The 17,191-nt window shown below is 41.7% G+C and overlaps 2 protein-coding genes and 1 long non-coding RNA gene across 11 annotated transcripts in view; 2 read left to right on the plus strand and 1 right to left on the minus strand.

The window, feature by feature from the left end:
- Positions 1–6,018, plus strand: part of wnk1b (WNK lysine deficient protein kinase 1b) — a 96,904-nt gene extending 90,886 nt beyond the window's left edge. For all 7 annotated transcript variants that reach the window (XM_037120970.1, XM_037120972.1, XM_037120971.1 and 4 more), the window contains one exon: positions 1–6,018. In XM_037120970.1, coding sequence (XP_036976865.1) covers positions 1–441 — 441 coding nt within the window. In that variant the 3' untranslated portion in view covers positions 442–6,018.
- On the minus strand, positions 5,691–10,399 carry LOC119032148. The gene is made up of 2 exons (XR_005078793.1): positions 10,057–10,399; positions 5,691–7,243 (listed from the first exon to the last, which is right to left on the minus strand). It is a non-coding gene; the product is annotated as an uncharacterized LOC119032148 (long non-coding RNA).
- LOC119032145 (proline-rich protein 5-like) overlaps positions 9,259–17,191 on the plus strand; it is a 21,415-nt gene continuing 13,482 nt past the window's right edge. Inside the window, exon 1 of one of the 3 annotated variants that reach the window (XM_037120985.1) lies at positions 9,259–9,296. The gene's annotated coding sequence lies outside the window, so the exon portion shown is untranslated. Of the gene's footprint in view, positions 9,297–13,660; positions 13,890–17,191 lie in introns of those variants that run through there. The other 2 variants (XM_037120984.1, XM_037120986.1) reach the window with 2 other exon arrangements.

The raw sequence follows: 17,191 nt of genomic DNA on the forward strand, positions 1-17,191 counted from the left end.
GTCATCCAGTCAGCCAGTCTGGGCAGGAAGTTCTCTGCTCCCAGCCAGCTGTGTACCAGCAGCATCGGAGGCTCAGCCCACCTCCCTTCAAACCCCACCACCGCTACCTCTCTGGCCGTCCGCAAGGGCTCCCTGTGCCACCCCCCTGCCTCCTCCACTCCACCTCAGCCCCCGCCTCCCCAGTTCATCCACTATGCCCCCACCCCCGCCTACAGCGCACAATGGTCCGGTCCGGCTCACGGCCTGCCGACTCCGCACCAGGCCCCTGCACAGCCCGGGCCTCTACTTGTCAGCACCTCCCAGCCCCTGGGCCCCTACCCCACCACGGTCGGGGCACAGGGCCAGATTCCCGGGCAGGGGCCGCTGCAGGCTTTACACCTGACCAACGCTCTGCAGAAGTCAGTCAGCAACCCAGGAGGACCCAACCTGAGGACCACGTAGGGCTGGGCGTGAGGGCTGGTTTGAATCCCAGCCCGAATGGACTGGACTGGACTGGATTGGACTGCTGTGGAGTGTTACACGCTCGATCGGGCCCGGAGAGGATGGAAGAAGCCGGGGGAGCGTGGAGAGCGAGGAAATCACAGACTCTGACCTGCTCCAGAGGAGGAGAAGAGAAATCAGGAATGTGATGTCACAGACCCAAACGCAGTCACACAATCTCCCTTTCTGCTGTGTTTGACTGTGTTTGCAGTGTGACAGGCAGCCAAATGCTCAAGGATAAAGGACTCGTGTGTGCAATGTTAAGAGGCCAAAGAGGTTTTGACAGGGTGCGGGTCTGGTGTTACTAACTATTCGTGTGTGAGGTATTGTGTATAGCCGGGTCACACTTGTTCCATTTCATGCTCTACATAGTCGGCATCACCCTCTTGAGACCATTTAGGGGGAGATGTTGGATCAGATTGAGGGGGAGGAATGGGATGGCTTCAGCTCTTGTGTGTCCACACAGCACCTCCTAATAGCTTGAAATGCTGCAGCCGCTGAAAATATCCCAACTTTTACCTCTCAGACTGAGATTAAAATCATTCTCAAGCTCTTAAAGAAGACAACAACAATGCAGTTTGTCCTCATTTAATACAGAAAGGACACTGGCATTCTATAAAGAGGTGACTGGTGGATTCAGAAGGGAGTTTGGCTATCACATCACCGAGCAGTGTTTCTGTCAGCAGTTTGCTTCTCTTAAATTCATGCATCCAAAAAAAAGGCTGCAGATAAAAGCTTTGAGAGCAGAATGGAAGTGTTTTCCTCTTCAGTATTCAGAATTTTTCAACCATTAAAAGCACAAAAAAAAATCCAAAACAACTCAAAAACGCACATTGAGAATTTGAGCGCCTGGAGCGGAGCTGACCTCCAGCCTGGGTTAGAGTAGGTGTAGCCCAGCACTTGGTGGGGTTTTGAGAGAAATCGTGACCGCTACTCCTCTTGTCACCTTCTGTGTTCTTGTTTGTTTGTCCGCCGTTCAAGCAGACGGAGGAGAGATGGAGGAGAGGAAGTAGGCGAAGAGGAAGGAGTGTTAGCTAACAGTTCCGACACCTCATCTGTTTGGTTCTGCTTACTCGAGGGGAGCACACCGGCTGCGTGAGTACTGAATGGACACGACAGATGCTCCCGCACACCAAACGCCTCTTCACCATCACGACTCCACCTCTTCCTCCATCCCTCTCTCCGCCTCTCTGTTGCCATTTGAAGCAATAACAGCAGAAAACCTTTTAGAGAAGATAAAAAAAAAACACCCAAACATGAGAGAACTCAGCGTGAAAAAGTGGCCTTGTTATCAGAATAATATAGAGTCCCTGTACAGTTTGTGTTTATTTTTTAGAATGTCAGCCATGATGATTCCATTTGTTGTTTTGTTTTGTTTTTTGTTTTGTTGGGTTTGGTTTGCTCGCTGCCCCCAGCCAGCAATCTGACACACACACACATGCACACACACACACACACACACACACAGATACACAAAATGCATGAGACATTCATATAAACACACACACACCTGCATACACAGACTCATGTAAATACATGCACATTGTTGGAGGCGTAGCAGCTGTTTATCAGACATAGATTCACAGACTAATGCCTCAGTTCTGCTCATTAGAGTTCAACTTTGGTGTTGAAACGATTGCAATGTACATTATTGTTGTTAATGATTATTGTTCTATTTAAAAAGAAACAAAAACAAGAACGTGTTCTGTCGATGGACCTGTTATATGCGCACATCGCTGTATGATGTGGAAACACTGTGATTATTGTTGTTTATTCTTAGCAAATGTTGTTGGACAACATTAGTTTTAGGGTGATGTCACAAATTGAGAAAAAAACAAATGAAACAAAAGCAAACAGATTGAGGCTTCGGGGTCCTTTCACTTTCAATTCACTGCTTTCAGTAATGGATTCTCATCGAAATGTGAAAAATTGAAATTCCTTCTTTTTCAATAACCGTCCTCACATCCAGATACAGAGGACAAAGATCCGAAACAGATGCCTTACCGACAACTAATCAACTGCAGCTTCAGTTTCTCTTCACAACTGATCAAATTGAAAGTCGAAACTGACCTCCGAGCCCGATTCTAAAGACAAACCGGGATGAACGGCAGGATAGTTGATATTTAGATAATAAAGTAATGCTAGCTATTTTTTTTCTTAATACAGTACTTATATATCAGACACTTTAAATAGCCCTCCTCTTCCCTTTCTCCCCTGGTTTTGTTAGATGAATGTGAATGTATAAACCAATGGTGTGCATTTTAATGTACTTGAAAAAAAAAAAAATCTGTATTTTATTTTTATTTTGCTTCCCCCCGACACCCCCCCATAGAGCCTCCGGTTGAACACTGGAGGTAGTTTAGTGCCTTGCATCCTACCTGTTGCTTGTTTCGTTTGGGGGGGGGTGAGGTCTTGGGTTACAGTAAGCACACTTAACAGCATGTGTGGAGAGTTTTGGGGTGTCAACTTTGAAGTTGGTGGTGACGTTTGTGATCTTGGATCTGGTTCAGATGACGAGTAGTTAAAGGAGATGCAGTAATAATGGCTGATGTTTAGCGGCTGCTTACTGTGTGCGCTACAGCTGGTTTGTGGTTAATTCTCTTCTGAGTGTGTTTTCCACCAAAAAAGCAATGAAAAATCTTAGCTATTAACCGCCTAACTTAGCTCTTTGAATTGACTGTCACGCCACCAACATGATGGAAGATGGAGAGAATGTGAGAGTTTATCAGCGCCATTTTTTTTCAGGGTTTTAAATGTAGATACTGGGAAGAGGTAAAAAAAAAATGGGTTGGGAGGGAGTATTTTTTTCAGTTTTAAGGAGGAAGATGTTGAAGATTGTATTTGAAGCTTGGACCACTCTGTACTTTGGAGGCACTGGCGCAGTCAGCAGAGGACACATTGGTACAGTGAACTATGGTTAGCTTCTTCGATCAGGGCTGGGCGGGATGGCCTTTTAATATTTTTAGGCTATGTCGCAATACATTCAATATCTCATTATTTTGAAATCCCCTCAGAAGCACTTCATAAACGTTAACAAAAACAAATATCACAATATATCTCACCAAATACGTCCATTGTGCTATTGCTATTGACAGTATTGTAGGGATGACTTTTAAGGCAACACTTACACCATAAAGTCAAAAAAGGTATCTCCTCTCATATCACGATGACAAAATAATATTAATATAGTGCCCAGCCTTACATTTAATGTTAAATACCAAAACTAATGATGATGCTGTGGCCTCAGGATTTAAAAAAAAAACAGGCCCCTTCCCTGGTTTTGAGCACAATTGTATTGTTATTCATTAAATAATGAGTGCAGACATTAGCCACAGACAAAACTGTATCTTTGAGATACAGTATGAGTCAAATCTACTTTAAACTTAACTTATATTTCAAATTAAATTGCCATAATTAAATGGAAAGGCCATCCAGAGGCACGACCAAATGCCCAATTTTACAGTATTTATAGACTTTTAAGCCCTCGAAAATGTATTTTTAGAATGTAACACTCAGAAACTCAGCTAATGTGCTTTATCCAGACTGTGTGGGTCTGATTAGAATCAGATTTAATCGGCAGTGGCCAATAAAACCACCAACTGTCATGAGATTCTAATTCAAATGATGCTGAATCCTTAAAAAGAGAGCAAAGAAGCAAAGAAATGGAGAAAAAATCTAATTTAAAACCTCCTGTCCAAAACTGTCCGAACTTTGGCATAGAATAGTGTTTTAATGTAGGAATCCATCTGTCAGAAGGAAGAAGCCGATTGAGCAAATACATTTTCAGGGCCTTTAAGTGTCAAGAGCGGCATAACACCCCAGTAAGATTCAGAAAGATGTCGGCTGTAGATGAGCTGTCCGCAAACAGTGTGAATATTGTCTCATCCACTCGTTTTCCCACTGTGTGTGTCTGAAGCTGAACCAAAAATTGAGAGTAATATTTTAACATCACAGTGCTGGAGGTGGTGTTGGTGGTGGTTCTGATGACCGTGCTGATAGTGATGATGGTGGTGAAAGTGATGGTGATAGTGGAGTTCAGATTCAAGGCCTTTGACACCCCCCGTCCTCTTTTTATTTGTCTCTTTTCATTTGTCAGTGCAGATGAAACATATCTGGTACAAACTTTAACATTCACTTAACATCGTTTTATTTTTATTTTCTGTTTTTTGAATGGGGAATGGGTGTTCTGGATTTGCATTAAAAAAAAAAACATGAAATGGTTACTTTGTAAAGTTTGTACAAAAAAAGCATCGCTTCGCTTGATTTTCTTTTCTTTTTTGTCTCATTTCACATGAATAATAATGCAACATTTTTACTACTAGGCAAGTTTGGTTGAAGCTGTGAATAATCATTGAGCCACTTTGCTTTAGTTCTGTCAATCTGTTCAAAAGAATTCAAACCTTTAACGATGCCACCAACTCAGTGCCATTTGACTTTTCTGTCAGTGGAGTGAAAACGTAAAAGTAAACTGGGTGTGTTTGAATTGCTTTCACTCACCGCAGCTGGTTTGGTCGCCAGGTGGATTTTCACTTTGCAATAGCTCGAGCCTCAAATGATTTCCACAGAAGACATTTAATAATTCTTTGCTGTGTCTCTTACATAAATACCATGAAAGGAAACGCCTACTGCGATGCAATATTATTTGAAAGTTTCAGTTTGCTTTCAAGCTCTGAGGTTACAGTTTGCTGGAGGACTCTTATTTTGTAAGGATCCGGAGTTAAACATCTGTGGGTGCAATTATTGTGAAGTTTGTTTGTTTTGTTTTTTTATCTTACTGTGAAAGGCTTGAGAGTTCTCCAATACAGGCGCTCTTATTGTGAAGTTTCCTGAAGTTAAAGCAGAAAAATAGGTTTCTTTTTTTCTGGTGACACACAAACAGTGTAGCAATAGTTGTTTTTAAACTCATTTGATTCTTTTTTTTTTTTTTTTCCTGTTCAAGACTTGCCTAACCTTTTTACGCATTTTACTGTAGAAGTGCCCACATGTAAAAGAATTGCCTTTCAGTGCACCGACACACACACACACACACACACACACACACACACACACACACACACAGATTGATTCAGTGCATCTCCTTGCTGTTTCATGTAGCTCGCTCCTGTGGAATGACGTCGAGTCTCGAGCACAGCAACAGTTTCCTCTCCAGACTGTTACTGAACACGTCGGTTATGTTTCCACTCTTTCATTTTTTTAAATTTTTTTTTTTTAATTTCTCACTCGTTTTTATCAGCTGTTTTAACGTCTCTAGCGGCACCTAACTTAACTCAGTGGTTTCATTTTTTCTGTATCGTGTTTGACATTGTACAAAGTCGGTTGGATTAAAAAAAAAAAACAACACCTGGATGAATGAATGAGAGAAAAAACAAAACAATAAAATACGTGTAGGGAGTCATCGGCAGCCTTTAAAGGTATGTTTTGCACTAAGTATAGAGTGTTCAAGCTTCATATTAAAAAAAGTTGCGCTTTGCGCTACAATACAATGAAATTTGTTACTTTATTTGTAAAAACTTAATAAATAAAAGTTGTTTAAATGAAATACAGTGAGTGGACTTTAAATCAGTATAAATATAATGATTTCTTTTAATGCCCTCAACACAATATCTTCTTCACAGGCTTCTTCTGGGTCACGATGAAACACAACAGCTTCAAGAAAAGACAGACAGGTACTCAGTGACATGGACAAACAGTCACAGCTGTTCACAGAGCAGGGTGTTGATAATGTGTCGCGATCTTGTTTTGTACATTTGAGATGTTCAGGGAGATTTTTCAAGAACAAATTTAACTACAACATTTCTGCATAACAAATCCCTATCAGATGTTTGAACGGTCTACAACACATAATGGAATGATATTAAATGTGTCACACTGACAACAGTTTACATCTTGATAATGAGGAGATGTTATATTGAGGGCTGCAACCAACCCTCATTTTCATTATTGATTAATCTTCCAAATATTTTCATGATTAGTTGATTAACTGTTTGGGAAACTGTGGTGGAGCATTTTTCACAGTTCAGCGTGATTTAGAGTGTGAAGTGGGAGTCTTCAAATTGCTTCTTATGTCCAACCAACAGTCCATAACACAGACTCCTTATTTCCCTTCTTCCCTGCGTGTCCCAGTACCTGTCCTCTCCACAAGGCCGCAGCACTCATCTGTGTCAGCTCCATAACCTGCAGGCTTTACTGTACACCACACTGACCTCCTTCCTGTTATCCAGAACATGTTAAACGGCTCCTTGCTCCGGGGGCCCATCAGGAAATGGCTCGTTGTGAGGTGTGAATCTGTGTGTATCATCTGTCACCATGGGCACAATGAAAATAAAGTCAGTCGGCACAGAGAAAATGAGGCCTGAGGAAGGAAGGGAGGAAGGAAAATAAGAGTTACCGGTGCGTTAAAACAATACATTTACATCATGCGGTTTTCCTGCTTTGATATGAATACCACACTACAGCAAAAAGAATCAAATTATATTCTGTTTTTAACTTCAAATGTTACTGAATTGTCTTGAATTCTTTTTACTTTAAAAAAAACACTTAGAGGAATTGCATGTGCTGTAATTAACTTGATTCAACTAAATATAAAGGATGACATCTGCCTCAGACTGTTGCTTCTTTCACCGTAGGGTTTGATTCTCAGCCCGGTGTGAATCACAGCCGAGCGCGGTGGTTTTACAGGTGAACTCGCACAAGATTAAAAGGGGACGGCTCTCAGGTTGATGCTCAGTTTGCTGCTCATGCGTCTCTGCTCTTTCAGATCGATCTGAAAGTTAAAACCAGAGGGGGAAAAAAAAAAAGCGCGAGAGGATGGAGATAAAATGTGACAACCATGAGGTGAAACTAAAACGCACATCTTCACACACACATAAACTGTTATGCAGGTCTCACACTCCCCTCTGTGCACAGATGTCCCACAGCTATCTGTGGCTTCTTCTTCTTTTTTAACATTTTTTTAGACTTGTGTCGATGCCAAATTAATGCATTTTGATAGTGTAAGTGTACTTTTCTAAGAGGCAGATGCCAAGTGAGAAAAAAAAAATAAATACATCACCCACCACATGCTGCTACATTTTTTTCACGGTGACTACAACTGATAATATGATGCTTCTTTTAATTCATGTATGGATATGTTGTTTTTCTGCTTTAAATTAGCGGGAAAACACCCACATTTGGGTCCTGATGAACGTGAGAATATAGCAATAATCAAGCAAATGTAGTGTTTTGTAAAAATGTAAAACAAACATAATTCTAAAAAAAAAAAAAAAAAGCCCTATTTGAGCTGATTTTCTGCATGTGCAGTCCCTGTCACCTTCAACTATTCATCATGTTGTCGTGACCAATTAGCACATGAGAGTGGGCTTTTTTTTTCTATGAAGAGATTCTCTGAGAGAAAGGGGGGGGGGACACAGTGGTGACGACGAGAGGGAAAGATGACGGGGGGTCTTCAGATGTCGTGTGTGTGGGAGACAGTACAAATGCACAGACAGAGAGGACAGACAGCTCTGTGTCACCGTTTATGTAAATTTTCACCCGAATAAGCTGAAGAAAGCATTTTTCTGTATGATTAGATAGAAAATGTCTCAGCCTGACATTTAGAATATTTAAGATAAAGTGGATTACTGCAGTTAAAACTGACTGACGGACTGATTTCTATCCACAGAGCCACAATAATGATAATAACACCTGCCATTCGTCTGTGTCGAGCAAGCGTTTATTGTTCGAATAACCTTTTATAACCTGATCTCTCCAAGCCACACACGGACCACAGAGACCACAGATAAAAAGCATCACTCCAAACTTTATTTCTGACACACGGTGCAACCAGGTCAAAGTTTGGAAACCCTGCACAAAACAGGAAGTGGTAGCTGCTCTTACAGCTTTAATCAGAGCTGAAAAAAAAAAAAAGGTTTCAGACTTTCTCACAAAAAAAGCAAACGAAGGAGAAAATAAGATAAATATTAAATGACTTCCTCCTCGGTGTCAGCAAATGGTAAGACAGACATACTGAGAAATCTAAGATGTGGTGGGGACATGTTGTTCTGAGATCTTGAAAATGTGACGATGAGAGGTGGCTGTTTAACAATGTTACACTTACAAGTGTAATAGCATGAGACTGAGTAACAATGATACTTCATCACATGGCAACACTCTCCACACTGGTGTCAAATATCTGAACTGGTTATTTTTGCAGTGGCAGAACCAGCACGGATCATTCTAATACATATAAACATAGAAATATACCTATTATATAACCTTATAGCTGACTGAGAGTTTCCATATGGGCCTAATGACGGAGTGTGTGTGTGTGTGTGTGTTTACCAAACAGAAGTCAGCCTTGCATTTCCCTCCCGTGCTAACACACCATCAGGATCTGGTCTAGGTAAATGCCTGACTCTGATAGTTTGCACACTTGTGGCTTTAATATCATCATCTGATGGTAAAAATCACTTCTACTAAAATTAAACCAGTGGTTTTAAAGCCAATTCCCCCATGAAGTCATGGGAATCTTGTATATATCATTAATGATAAATGTACCAAGGATCATTTTGACTTTCATTGTCAGAACACGTTTAAACACCTAAAAAAGGGTTTGGATTTTCCTCATTTTGACACAACACATTCGCTTTTCCTCTCCCTCCTTGTGCCACTCTACTCACTTACTCATTAATTTGCACATCAATATGTAACTTGATTTCCGGCTCCCTTCAGCTGCCCTTGAATGAAACATTTAACCTTTTCACAGCAACTGGACGAGTCAGACGGGACCCATGATACTAATGAAGTGGAACGCTCATGCTGCCTTGTGATAAATACAGGTTAGTACTGACTCTGCTCAGGCTGTCTGATCATGTTGGGTAACAAGGCTCTCCTGAGATGCTTTTTAACATCAATAAGACTAAGAGGCGAATAAACATGTTTGTTTGATGTTAGACATCTAAAAACACTTGTTAACAGTTTATTGACACTTATATAAAAAGCCTTATGAGTTAGTTGTAATTGTTTAGCATTTAAAAAACATATTTTTTGACTTATTCACCATTTTGCATTTATTGACAGTTAATCTGTGTTGTATAAAGTACCCAAAAGTCCTACTTGAGTGGAAGTATCTATATCATGTTAGAATATTACTACGGTGAAATTGAAAGTCCTCATAAGACTAGTATTTTAGTAAAATTCTTAAGGTGTCTGATCTTAAATATACTAAAATTAAAGTTACTTTCTGGCAGTAAAAGTGCTAAGTATCAAAAGTACAAGAAAAAGTAAATTATATACACATTTATGAATAGCTGCAGGCCTACGGATTATTATGTTATTTTTATAGTGATTTAAAAATCTGCTTCTTTGCCTCTGATGCAGCATAAAAATCTGAAAAGTGAGTAACTAAAAGTTATCAAATAAATGTAATGGACTTATAAGGCCCTTAAGTCCTATTTACCAAGTTTACTAACACTTCTCATGTTAATATACTGTAAAAGCCTTTTATTTTGAAAGTATTTGTTTAAAATGGCGACAGACTATTTCGACTTGGCCCTCACTTTGTTTCAACACAAAACACGGAAAAGACAACATAATCACCTGAATGTTTGCGGTGTCAGATTAATCCCATCCTTCCCGCTCGCAGCTAGCGATGATGTTGCAACCTGGCCGTGTTTGGTGTAATCGTGTAGCTGTGTAAGCACAGGCTGCAGGTTGGCGCTGGCAGATGTGGGCTCCTGCGAGGAGCCATTACAGGTTCCTGCTGCTGTTTCCTTTAGGCCCAGGAGCAGCTTCTCTCCCCTCGTCTGTTTACACAGCCCAGATTAACCTGGCATGGAGCTTTAAATGGTGTGCCGATTCGTCTGCGGTCAGAATGTGTGTGGATGTGTGTTTCAGTGCGTTTTTGGTAAAAGCTCACGTCCTCCTGTGATTTAAGAGCTTTTACCTGTCCACACCTGATCTTGACCTTGTGTGCGTTTGTTTGTGCCAGTGTGATTTGTGTGTGTTTTAAATAGACAGGAGGAGATGGAGTGTAGCTGAACACAAACAAACACCATGTATGTCTAGGTCACGTCGTCCTACTTAAGTGCCCTTGGGCAAGGCACTGCACATTTACCTTTACCGGAGAATCAGGTGCTTCCATGTTTTCAATATAAATCTGCTGTGGTACAGAAAGAAAATGTAATTATCTCCTCTTTCTGACTGAGGGAAACTTTTTTTTTTCTTTTTACAACTTTCACCATAGCAACGGTAACCGGGAAGAGAAACCCTTACCGCGTGAGCTCATCTGAAACTGACGTTTTCGGAGGATGAGAGGTGTGTGTGGGAGAGCAAATGAAAAGTAAAACCAGGGAGAACAGAGCAGCTCGTACTTATGATAAAGAAACCACACAAGATTTATTTTTATTGACCTCGTACACCCCCGTTTGATTATCTAATGATATCGCACAGAAAAAGAAATATGATTATATAATGTTAGGAATATCACCGCGCACAGGCTTGTACACTCGTGCACTGTGCTTTGTGGCCTTTTGAACCTCCAGCTTCCTTGTTAAACTTCAAAGCGTTGCTGTAAAATTGCAAATTGCCGGCTATAAACCATAAAAGACAGAGGTTGTGAGAGAGAAACAGAAGAGCAGTGTTGTCGTTGCCACTGCAGAAATAAGGGATTGTCAGGATTCAAATGAACGGGGATAACTTTGAATTTTTATGCTGTTGCCATGACAGAGGAGTGGCGTTGATCCAAAGACTACAATCCCAATGATCAGGATGATATTAAAGGTGAAATACATACAAATTATTGTTGAAAATATCACATATGACGTCTTTGTATTGTGTTCCAATGTTTAGCATGCTAACCAGCGAGCCGCCCGTTCGGGTTCAAGGCAACTGTGCTAGCTGTGTAAACACCAACACCTCTGCTATCTTCTGCTAGCTATCTTCTAGCTGCACGGCTAACTGAGGTAACTAGCTATCAGCAGCTACAGTTGGCAACTACGCTGGTGATTTGCTGCCCCCTATTCATTTTAAGTATGAATTTTGCACTTTTACAGAATCTCAAAATAAAGCGTTGTTTTAGTTGCAAGCTACTGTTGAATACATTGCCAGGAAAATGATGATGCCGTGTTCAGTTCAGTGTTTCCTGGTATCGAGTTACACGTTTTCCATACATGTTTATTTTTATTTTTAATAGTATGGAAATAAACAAAACACTGACAAGGAAGAAAAGCAAGGCAGAACAGTCACAACAACCACAGTCATGGATAAAAGAAATACAATTGTGTTTACTTTCTTTTCATTTATTCAATAAAAAGACACAAAACTACGTGCACAGAGCTGACAAGGAGATTTTATCCAGATTTCATCGAACACATCTCCTCTATCATCCACAGATCACATGTGGGTACAGCCTCCATGCACCGCAGGATGAACTTTTTATGCACCTTTCCAGACGAAAATACAAGTTGTGATATACGTACATTCACATACAGAGATGAACACGGACGCCCACACCTAGAGGTTTCTAATCAAGTTCTATGGGTGAGAGTGCATCGCTCACGTCACTCATTTACTGCAGGTTTGTTACAGTCATGCACACACACACACACACACACACACACACACACAGGTGTCTGGTGTTTCAGAGGACATTACATTGATTTACCTGAATTTCCTGGAAACGTACCCTGAAGTCCTCACCCTGAAATGGTGTGATTTTTGGAAGGGGAAGCTGATCGACGTGTGGCGTGTCTCTGTTAAGTCTGTGCTTGCATCTCTGTGTGCCAGATTACAGTGTGTACGCCAGGTGCGAGACATAAGTAACTGTGTTTATATGACAGTAAGTGATTGGTGAACTCTGAGGCAAGGTGTGCGTTTTTTCCAGGATACAATCTGGCCTTGACCGGTAGACTTTGCTATTATAAACCTGTTCCTCATTACAGTAGGAGGGCTGCTGCACTATCAGTGACAGAGGAGTGTAGGTGTATATTCTTGTGGTCTCTGCAGACTGACAGAGTGCAGCTTGTCTGATGTGACACAGTGCGCTCTGTGGTTAATGCAGTGATCTGTACATTAGATTCTGTGCAGTGAATGCAAGCTGGCTCTCAACTGAAAAAACACACACACATTCGCCCATAAAACCACACACAGAAGGCCGTGTAGCTGCTGAGTAGCCTTCTCTGTCGGCAGTAAAAAGCACTCAGTGTAATGTCCAGCGTTTGTGAGTGGGCTGCTGTTGTATCGGTCTGGATGTGAATTATTTCACTATGAATTAAACATGATGAGAGTCCAATCTGCTGACAACAAAGACTCCCGATTGTTTTCAAGCTGCTGACAAAGCTGCTTCGAGCGTGCAATAAAACGTCACGTTCAGGCCGGAGTTTGAATTAGGGGGGAGAATCTGTCTTTCTGTCCTCGGTGCACCTCTTAAAATGACCACCATGGTTCCATGTTGGAATCCGAGCTTGGAATATTAGCCAGCCCACCTGAGGAAGGCTGGATGACCAAAACACGGTATCTGATAGTGCTGATGAATAGCTCTCCTGGTAAAGTGCCTGCCTCATGCAGGTGACTGAGGTCAACCCTGTAGCTTTTGCTGCATGGAGAAAAATATGGCTGCCATTAAAGCTTTAATTTCAAACCACAAGACGTTCTTTAGACGTTAGAAGTGTTAGGTGAACTTGGACATCAATAGTGAACGTTGAAAAGATGCGGATCTCCGGTGGAAGTCTTCTGAGCGTCGTCAAAGAGACGTGTGTTGGCGTGGTACCTGTACGCGGTTTACTTTCCATCAGAGCTGTTAGCTGTCGTGTTCACAGCAGAACATGAATATGGAAGTCTTTGTTCTTTGTTTCTATCTGCTCAACTGCCATGTGTGTGTAGTCACTTGAGCACACACACACACCAAACCACAAACACTTTCCATAGGTTGTATCTCACCCATAGACCCCTGCACACAAGCACACAAACACACACACACTCTCTTTCAAACTCTTTCTCTTCTTCTCCCTCCACCCTATCTCTCCACTCCCCCCTCTCTTTACTCACTCTCACTCTCCCCCCTCTCTCACCCACCCCTCTCTCTTTACTCTCTCTCTCTCCCTCCACTCAGTCTTTCTCACCCACCCAAGTCTCTCTCCTCTCTCTCCCCCCTCTCTCTCCTCACTTCCTCTCTCTCTCTCTCTCTCTCTCTCTCTCTCTCTCTCTCTCTCTCCCTCCCTGTGACGCGCGCGCTGTCAGTTGGCAGCTCGCGTCGCGCGGGGCTCAGGTCCACTCGCGCCGTGTCTTCTCAGGAGAAGGTGCGCGGCTGCAGGAGAGCTGCTACGCTGGAGCAGATTTTAAGGGATTTACGACCGACTAGACCTCTTTATCTTTCGTCTTTTCAACACAAGCAACACTTGTCACTAAAGGGAGCGAGGGAGACTTCAGAAAAAGTGAGTGCACCGCTCGAAAATCGATAAACTTTTGTCCAAACTTGAGAGAAAACAACTGTTGTTTCATGCTAGCTGCAAGGACAACAAAACTATAAACTGTTAGCATAACGTATAGCTTGTCAGTGCCTTTTAGTTCTTCCATTTCAACTTTACACAGGGTTATGATTGAAGTGTTATACCTGTCTTCATACACCATTCGTCTGGACTGATGTACACTGAAAGTTTAGTGTTGCCCTCAGGTAACGTTAGATGAGAGAGGCACACTTGAAGACATGGCTCTTAAAAATACAGACACCAGTGATTTGCGCAGCAGGACCTGTGGACTTGTGGTTTGGTGCTCAGCCAGAAGCTGGTAGAGCAGACAAACCTGCTGCAAGACGCTCACTTTAGCACTTGTGTGGTGGCAGGGTGGTAATTTTCCTGTAGTGGTGCTCTAGTCTGCAGAGTGGTGTGTGTTTGTGTGTATTTGTGTGTGTGTGAGGCAGATTATGGGTGTTAATTTTCAGTAGTGGAGTCCCTGATATCTCCTTACAATGTAACCTGTCTGCTGAGAGAGGAGGAGGAGGAGGAGGATGAGGCTCACGCTCAGAGAAGTCAGGATTTTAAAGAGTGGGAGCTCCCTGGTTTCATTCCCTGGACAGCTCGTGAAAATCTTAACCAGTCACCGAAAGAGAAACACTCAAGCTCCCACAACTGCAGTCCATTTAACTGAGTGTGCAGAGCCTGTAAGCAAGGCATTAAACTAAATTGGAAGTGTGGCAGGAGGAAGAGGCAGAGCCAAGTGTGACACGGACATTCACCTAGACAGACGTAACCTAGACAGACACAGAAAGATCACATTTTTCTCAAAAGAGGTGCCTCGAATCTCAAATCAGCTCTTCTGGTTTTGTGCTGCAGCCGTTAATCAACAAACTGTTCACTTGAAAATGAATCGCAAACTATTTGAAGGACTGTTAAATCGGCTTGGGTATTTTTTTTTAAAGGTGCGATATGTAAGAATTGGCCTCCTGTCAAATTCATACATCGTACAATGCTAACTACTGCTACCTATAGCTCCTGGCTGTATCTGCTAGTAGCTAGTTAGTATAATTAGCCGTGCATCTAGCAGTCATATCAGCTGATGTTGCGTGTAAACCCGAGACCAGACAAGGCCTCCATGACTGATGGGAGACCAGTTTGTTGACAGGGAATATACTCAGAGGTCATTTACAGCGGCTTTGTTGAGGACCGTGACAGCACAACAGAGACACGTTTATTTAGGTTCAGGGAAGAAAACTACTTCATCCGGCTCGGAAAACATTGTGGTTTAAGTTAAAATGATTGTAGTACTGTAAATTCCCTTACAAACATACCCGTGTTACCAAAGTCACTTACGTTACATCATGTAGATGACATAGCTTCACTACTGGATCACCGTTAACTTCTGGTTTCTCAACCACCTATGTAATTATTAGTTGTAATAAGCTGTTTTGACTATTGACTATTTTCTGATGAAGACAGGCTCTTTTATTCATATTCTGGTGATAATTTTAGTTAAACAAATTTTTGTTTATATTGCTCCTTTAAGAAAAAAGAAAAAAAAGTTCTGATTTCGACTTAGATTTTCATTCAGTATTTCCAATTTTTTCGTACTCATCTCCGGCAGTTAACTTGAGTATCTTGGGGTTGTGAACAAAAGAAGACATTTAAAGACACCATCTGGGGCTTTTGGAAACACTGTTTGACATATTTCACAATTATTACTGCCATTTTTACTTGCAGCCCTATTCTAGATCGAGGTTGACGTCTTTTGCCAAGTCCTGTTTTGAAAAGAGAGTTTCATGTTGCGAGGTCAAGTAATTTGTGTCAAGAGCACTTTTATCAATGCAAATGTGCTCCACAGAGATAAGGCAATAAATAGATACTGTAAGATAAACTGGGTAATGCAACTGTAGCCGCCAGGCAAGAGCAGTTCGTGGTTTATATTGCATGGCGACAAATATAATTTCCAGGAAGTAAAGCCTGAATCACTGGAGAGTCATTATTCACCAGGCAGACAAAAACATTACAGTTTTCTTTTAAGCTGGCTATGATTACCCTGATCATGACCTCAGCTTCACCACAGTCCTTATACCTACACCCCACCCATGGTGCATCACAAAATAAGGTTTGACAAGGCAAAGCTTTGAGAGAAATTACTTTGCTTGCATGCACAGTTTGCAAACCAATGGGCTACAGCCGTCACTGCAACTGTGAATCTTCGGGACACTCTGATGCTGCAGATTTTTTGGATGTCATGACAAGATTGTGTAGCAGAGAAAATGAAGAGCAGAAGAGGTGTTTTGGTTAAGATATAGGTCACGAGGAAGCCGAAGGTTTACCCTGTTTGGCCCTGTGCTACAAACCTGCCTGATAATGTGTCATTCTATCTACGTGTGTGAGTGTGTGAACCAGTGAGTGGGGGCATTTGAGTTCGTGGTAGGATCGAATGTCTGCCTCAACCACTTTACTGTAATTTGATTAGAATACTGTGTCCTGTTAGCGAGACAGTGAGAAGAGACACCTGTCTGTCTGTCTGAACGTCTGTCTAAATGTCTGTGAGCTTGCTGTATCTGTCTGACTTAGTCATGTAGTATTTAACTGCAACAGTAACGGAGCACACTGCAGCTTTTAATATTTTACTATATATGTTTTATTTTTGGTAGGTTCGCCTCTGTTTAACAGTAGATATATAAAGACAGGAAATGCACAGACTGGAGAGAGAGGCAGGACATGCAACAAGACCTGGCCATGAATCGAACTGTAAATTTAAAGATTGTACAGCACATTTATTAACCACTAGGCTGCTGGACATGTTAGAATATAATATTTTAACTAGAATAGCACTCACGAGAGTACATACCTCTGCCAAGGCCCAAGAGTCCCCTATAATTTCATCAAGCCTAATCCAATACCAAATCTGGATCTGCACCAGAAGTTAATGGGGTCTATTCTGGGCCGAGACCCATCCTCCATCCAAGTATTGTGGAAATCCGTTCTGTAGTATTGTGTAATCCTGCACACAAACTAACCATCAGACACGGGTGAAACATAACCAACATGGAAAGTGCTATAAACTGCTTGATTGTATTTAAAACCACTATGTGGAAATGTTTCTATCTGTTGCTCTATAGCCTATAGTGTTTGGAGGCATCGATGTGCATTTCAGTCTCTTTTTTTCATTCTTTTAGTGCAAGTCTAGAATGCAAATTTCAACTATTAAATCGTCCAGAAAGCGTCAGAAAGCCACAAGCATATCAGGACTCTGAAAATGGGCAGCTAAA

The sequence above is a fragment of the Acanthopagrus latus genome, chromosome 14, assembly GCF_904848185.1.
Source record: "Acanthopagrus latus isolate v.2019 chromosome 14, fAcaLat1.1, whole genome shotgun sequence".
NCBI classification, from domain to species: Eukaryota; Metazoa; Chordata; class Actinopteri; order Spariformes; family Sparidae; genus Acanthopagrus; species Acanthopagrus latus.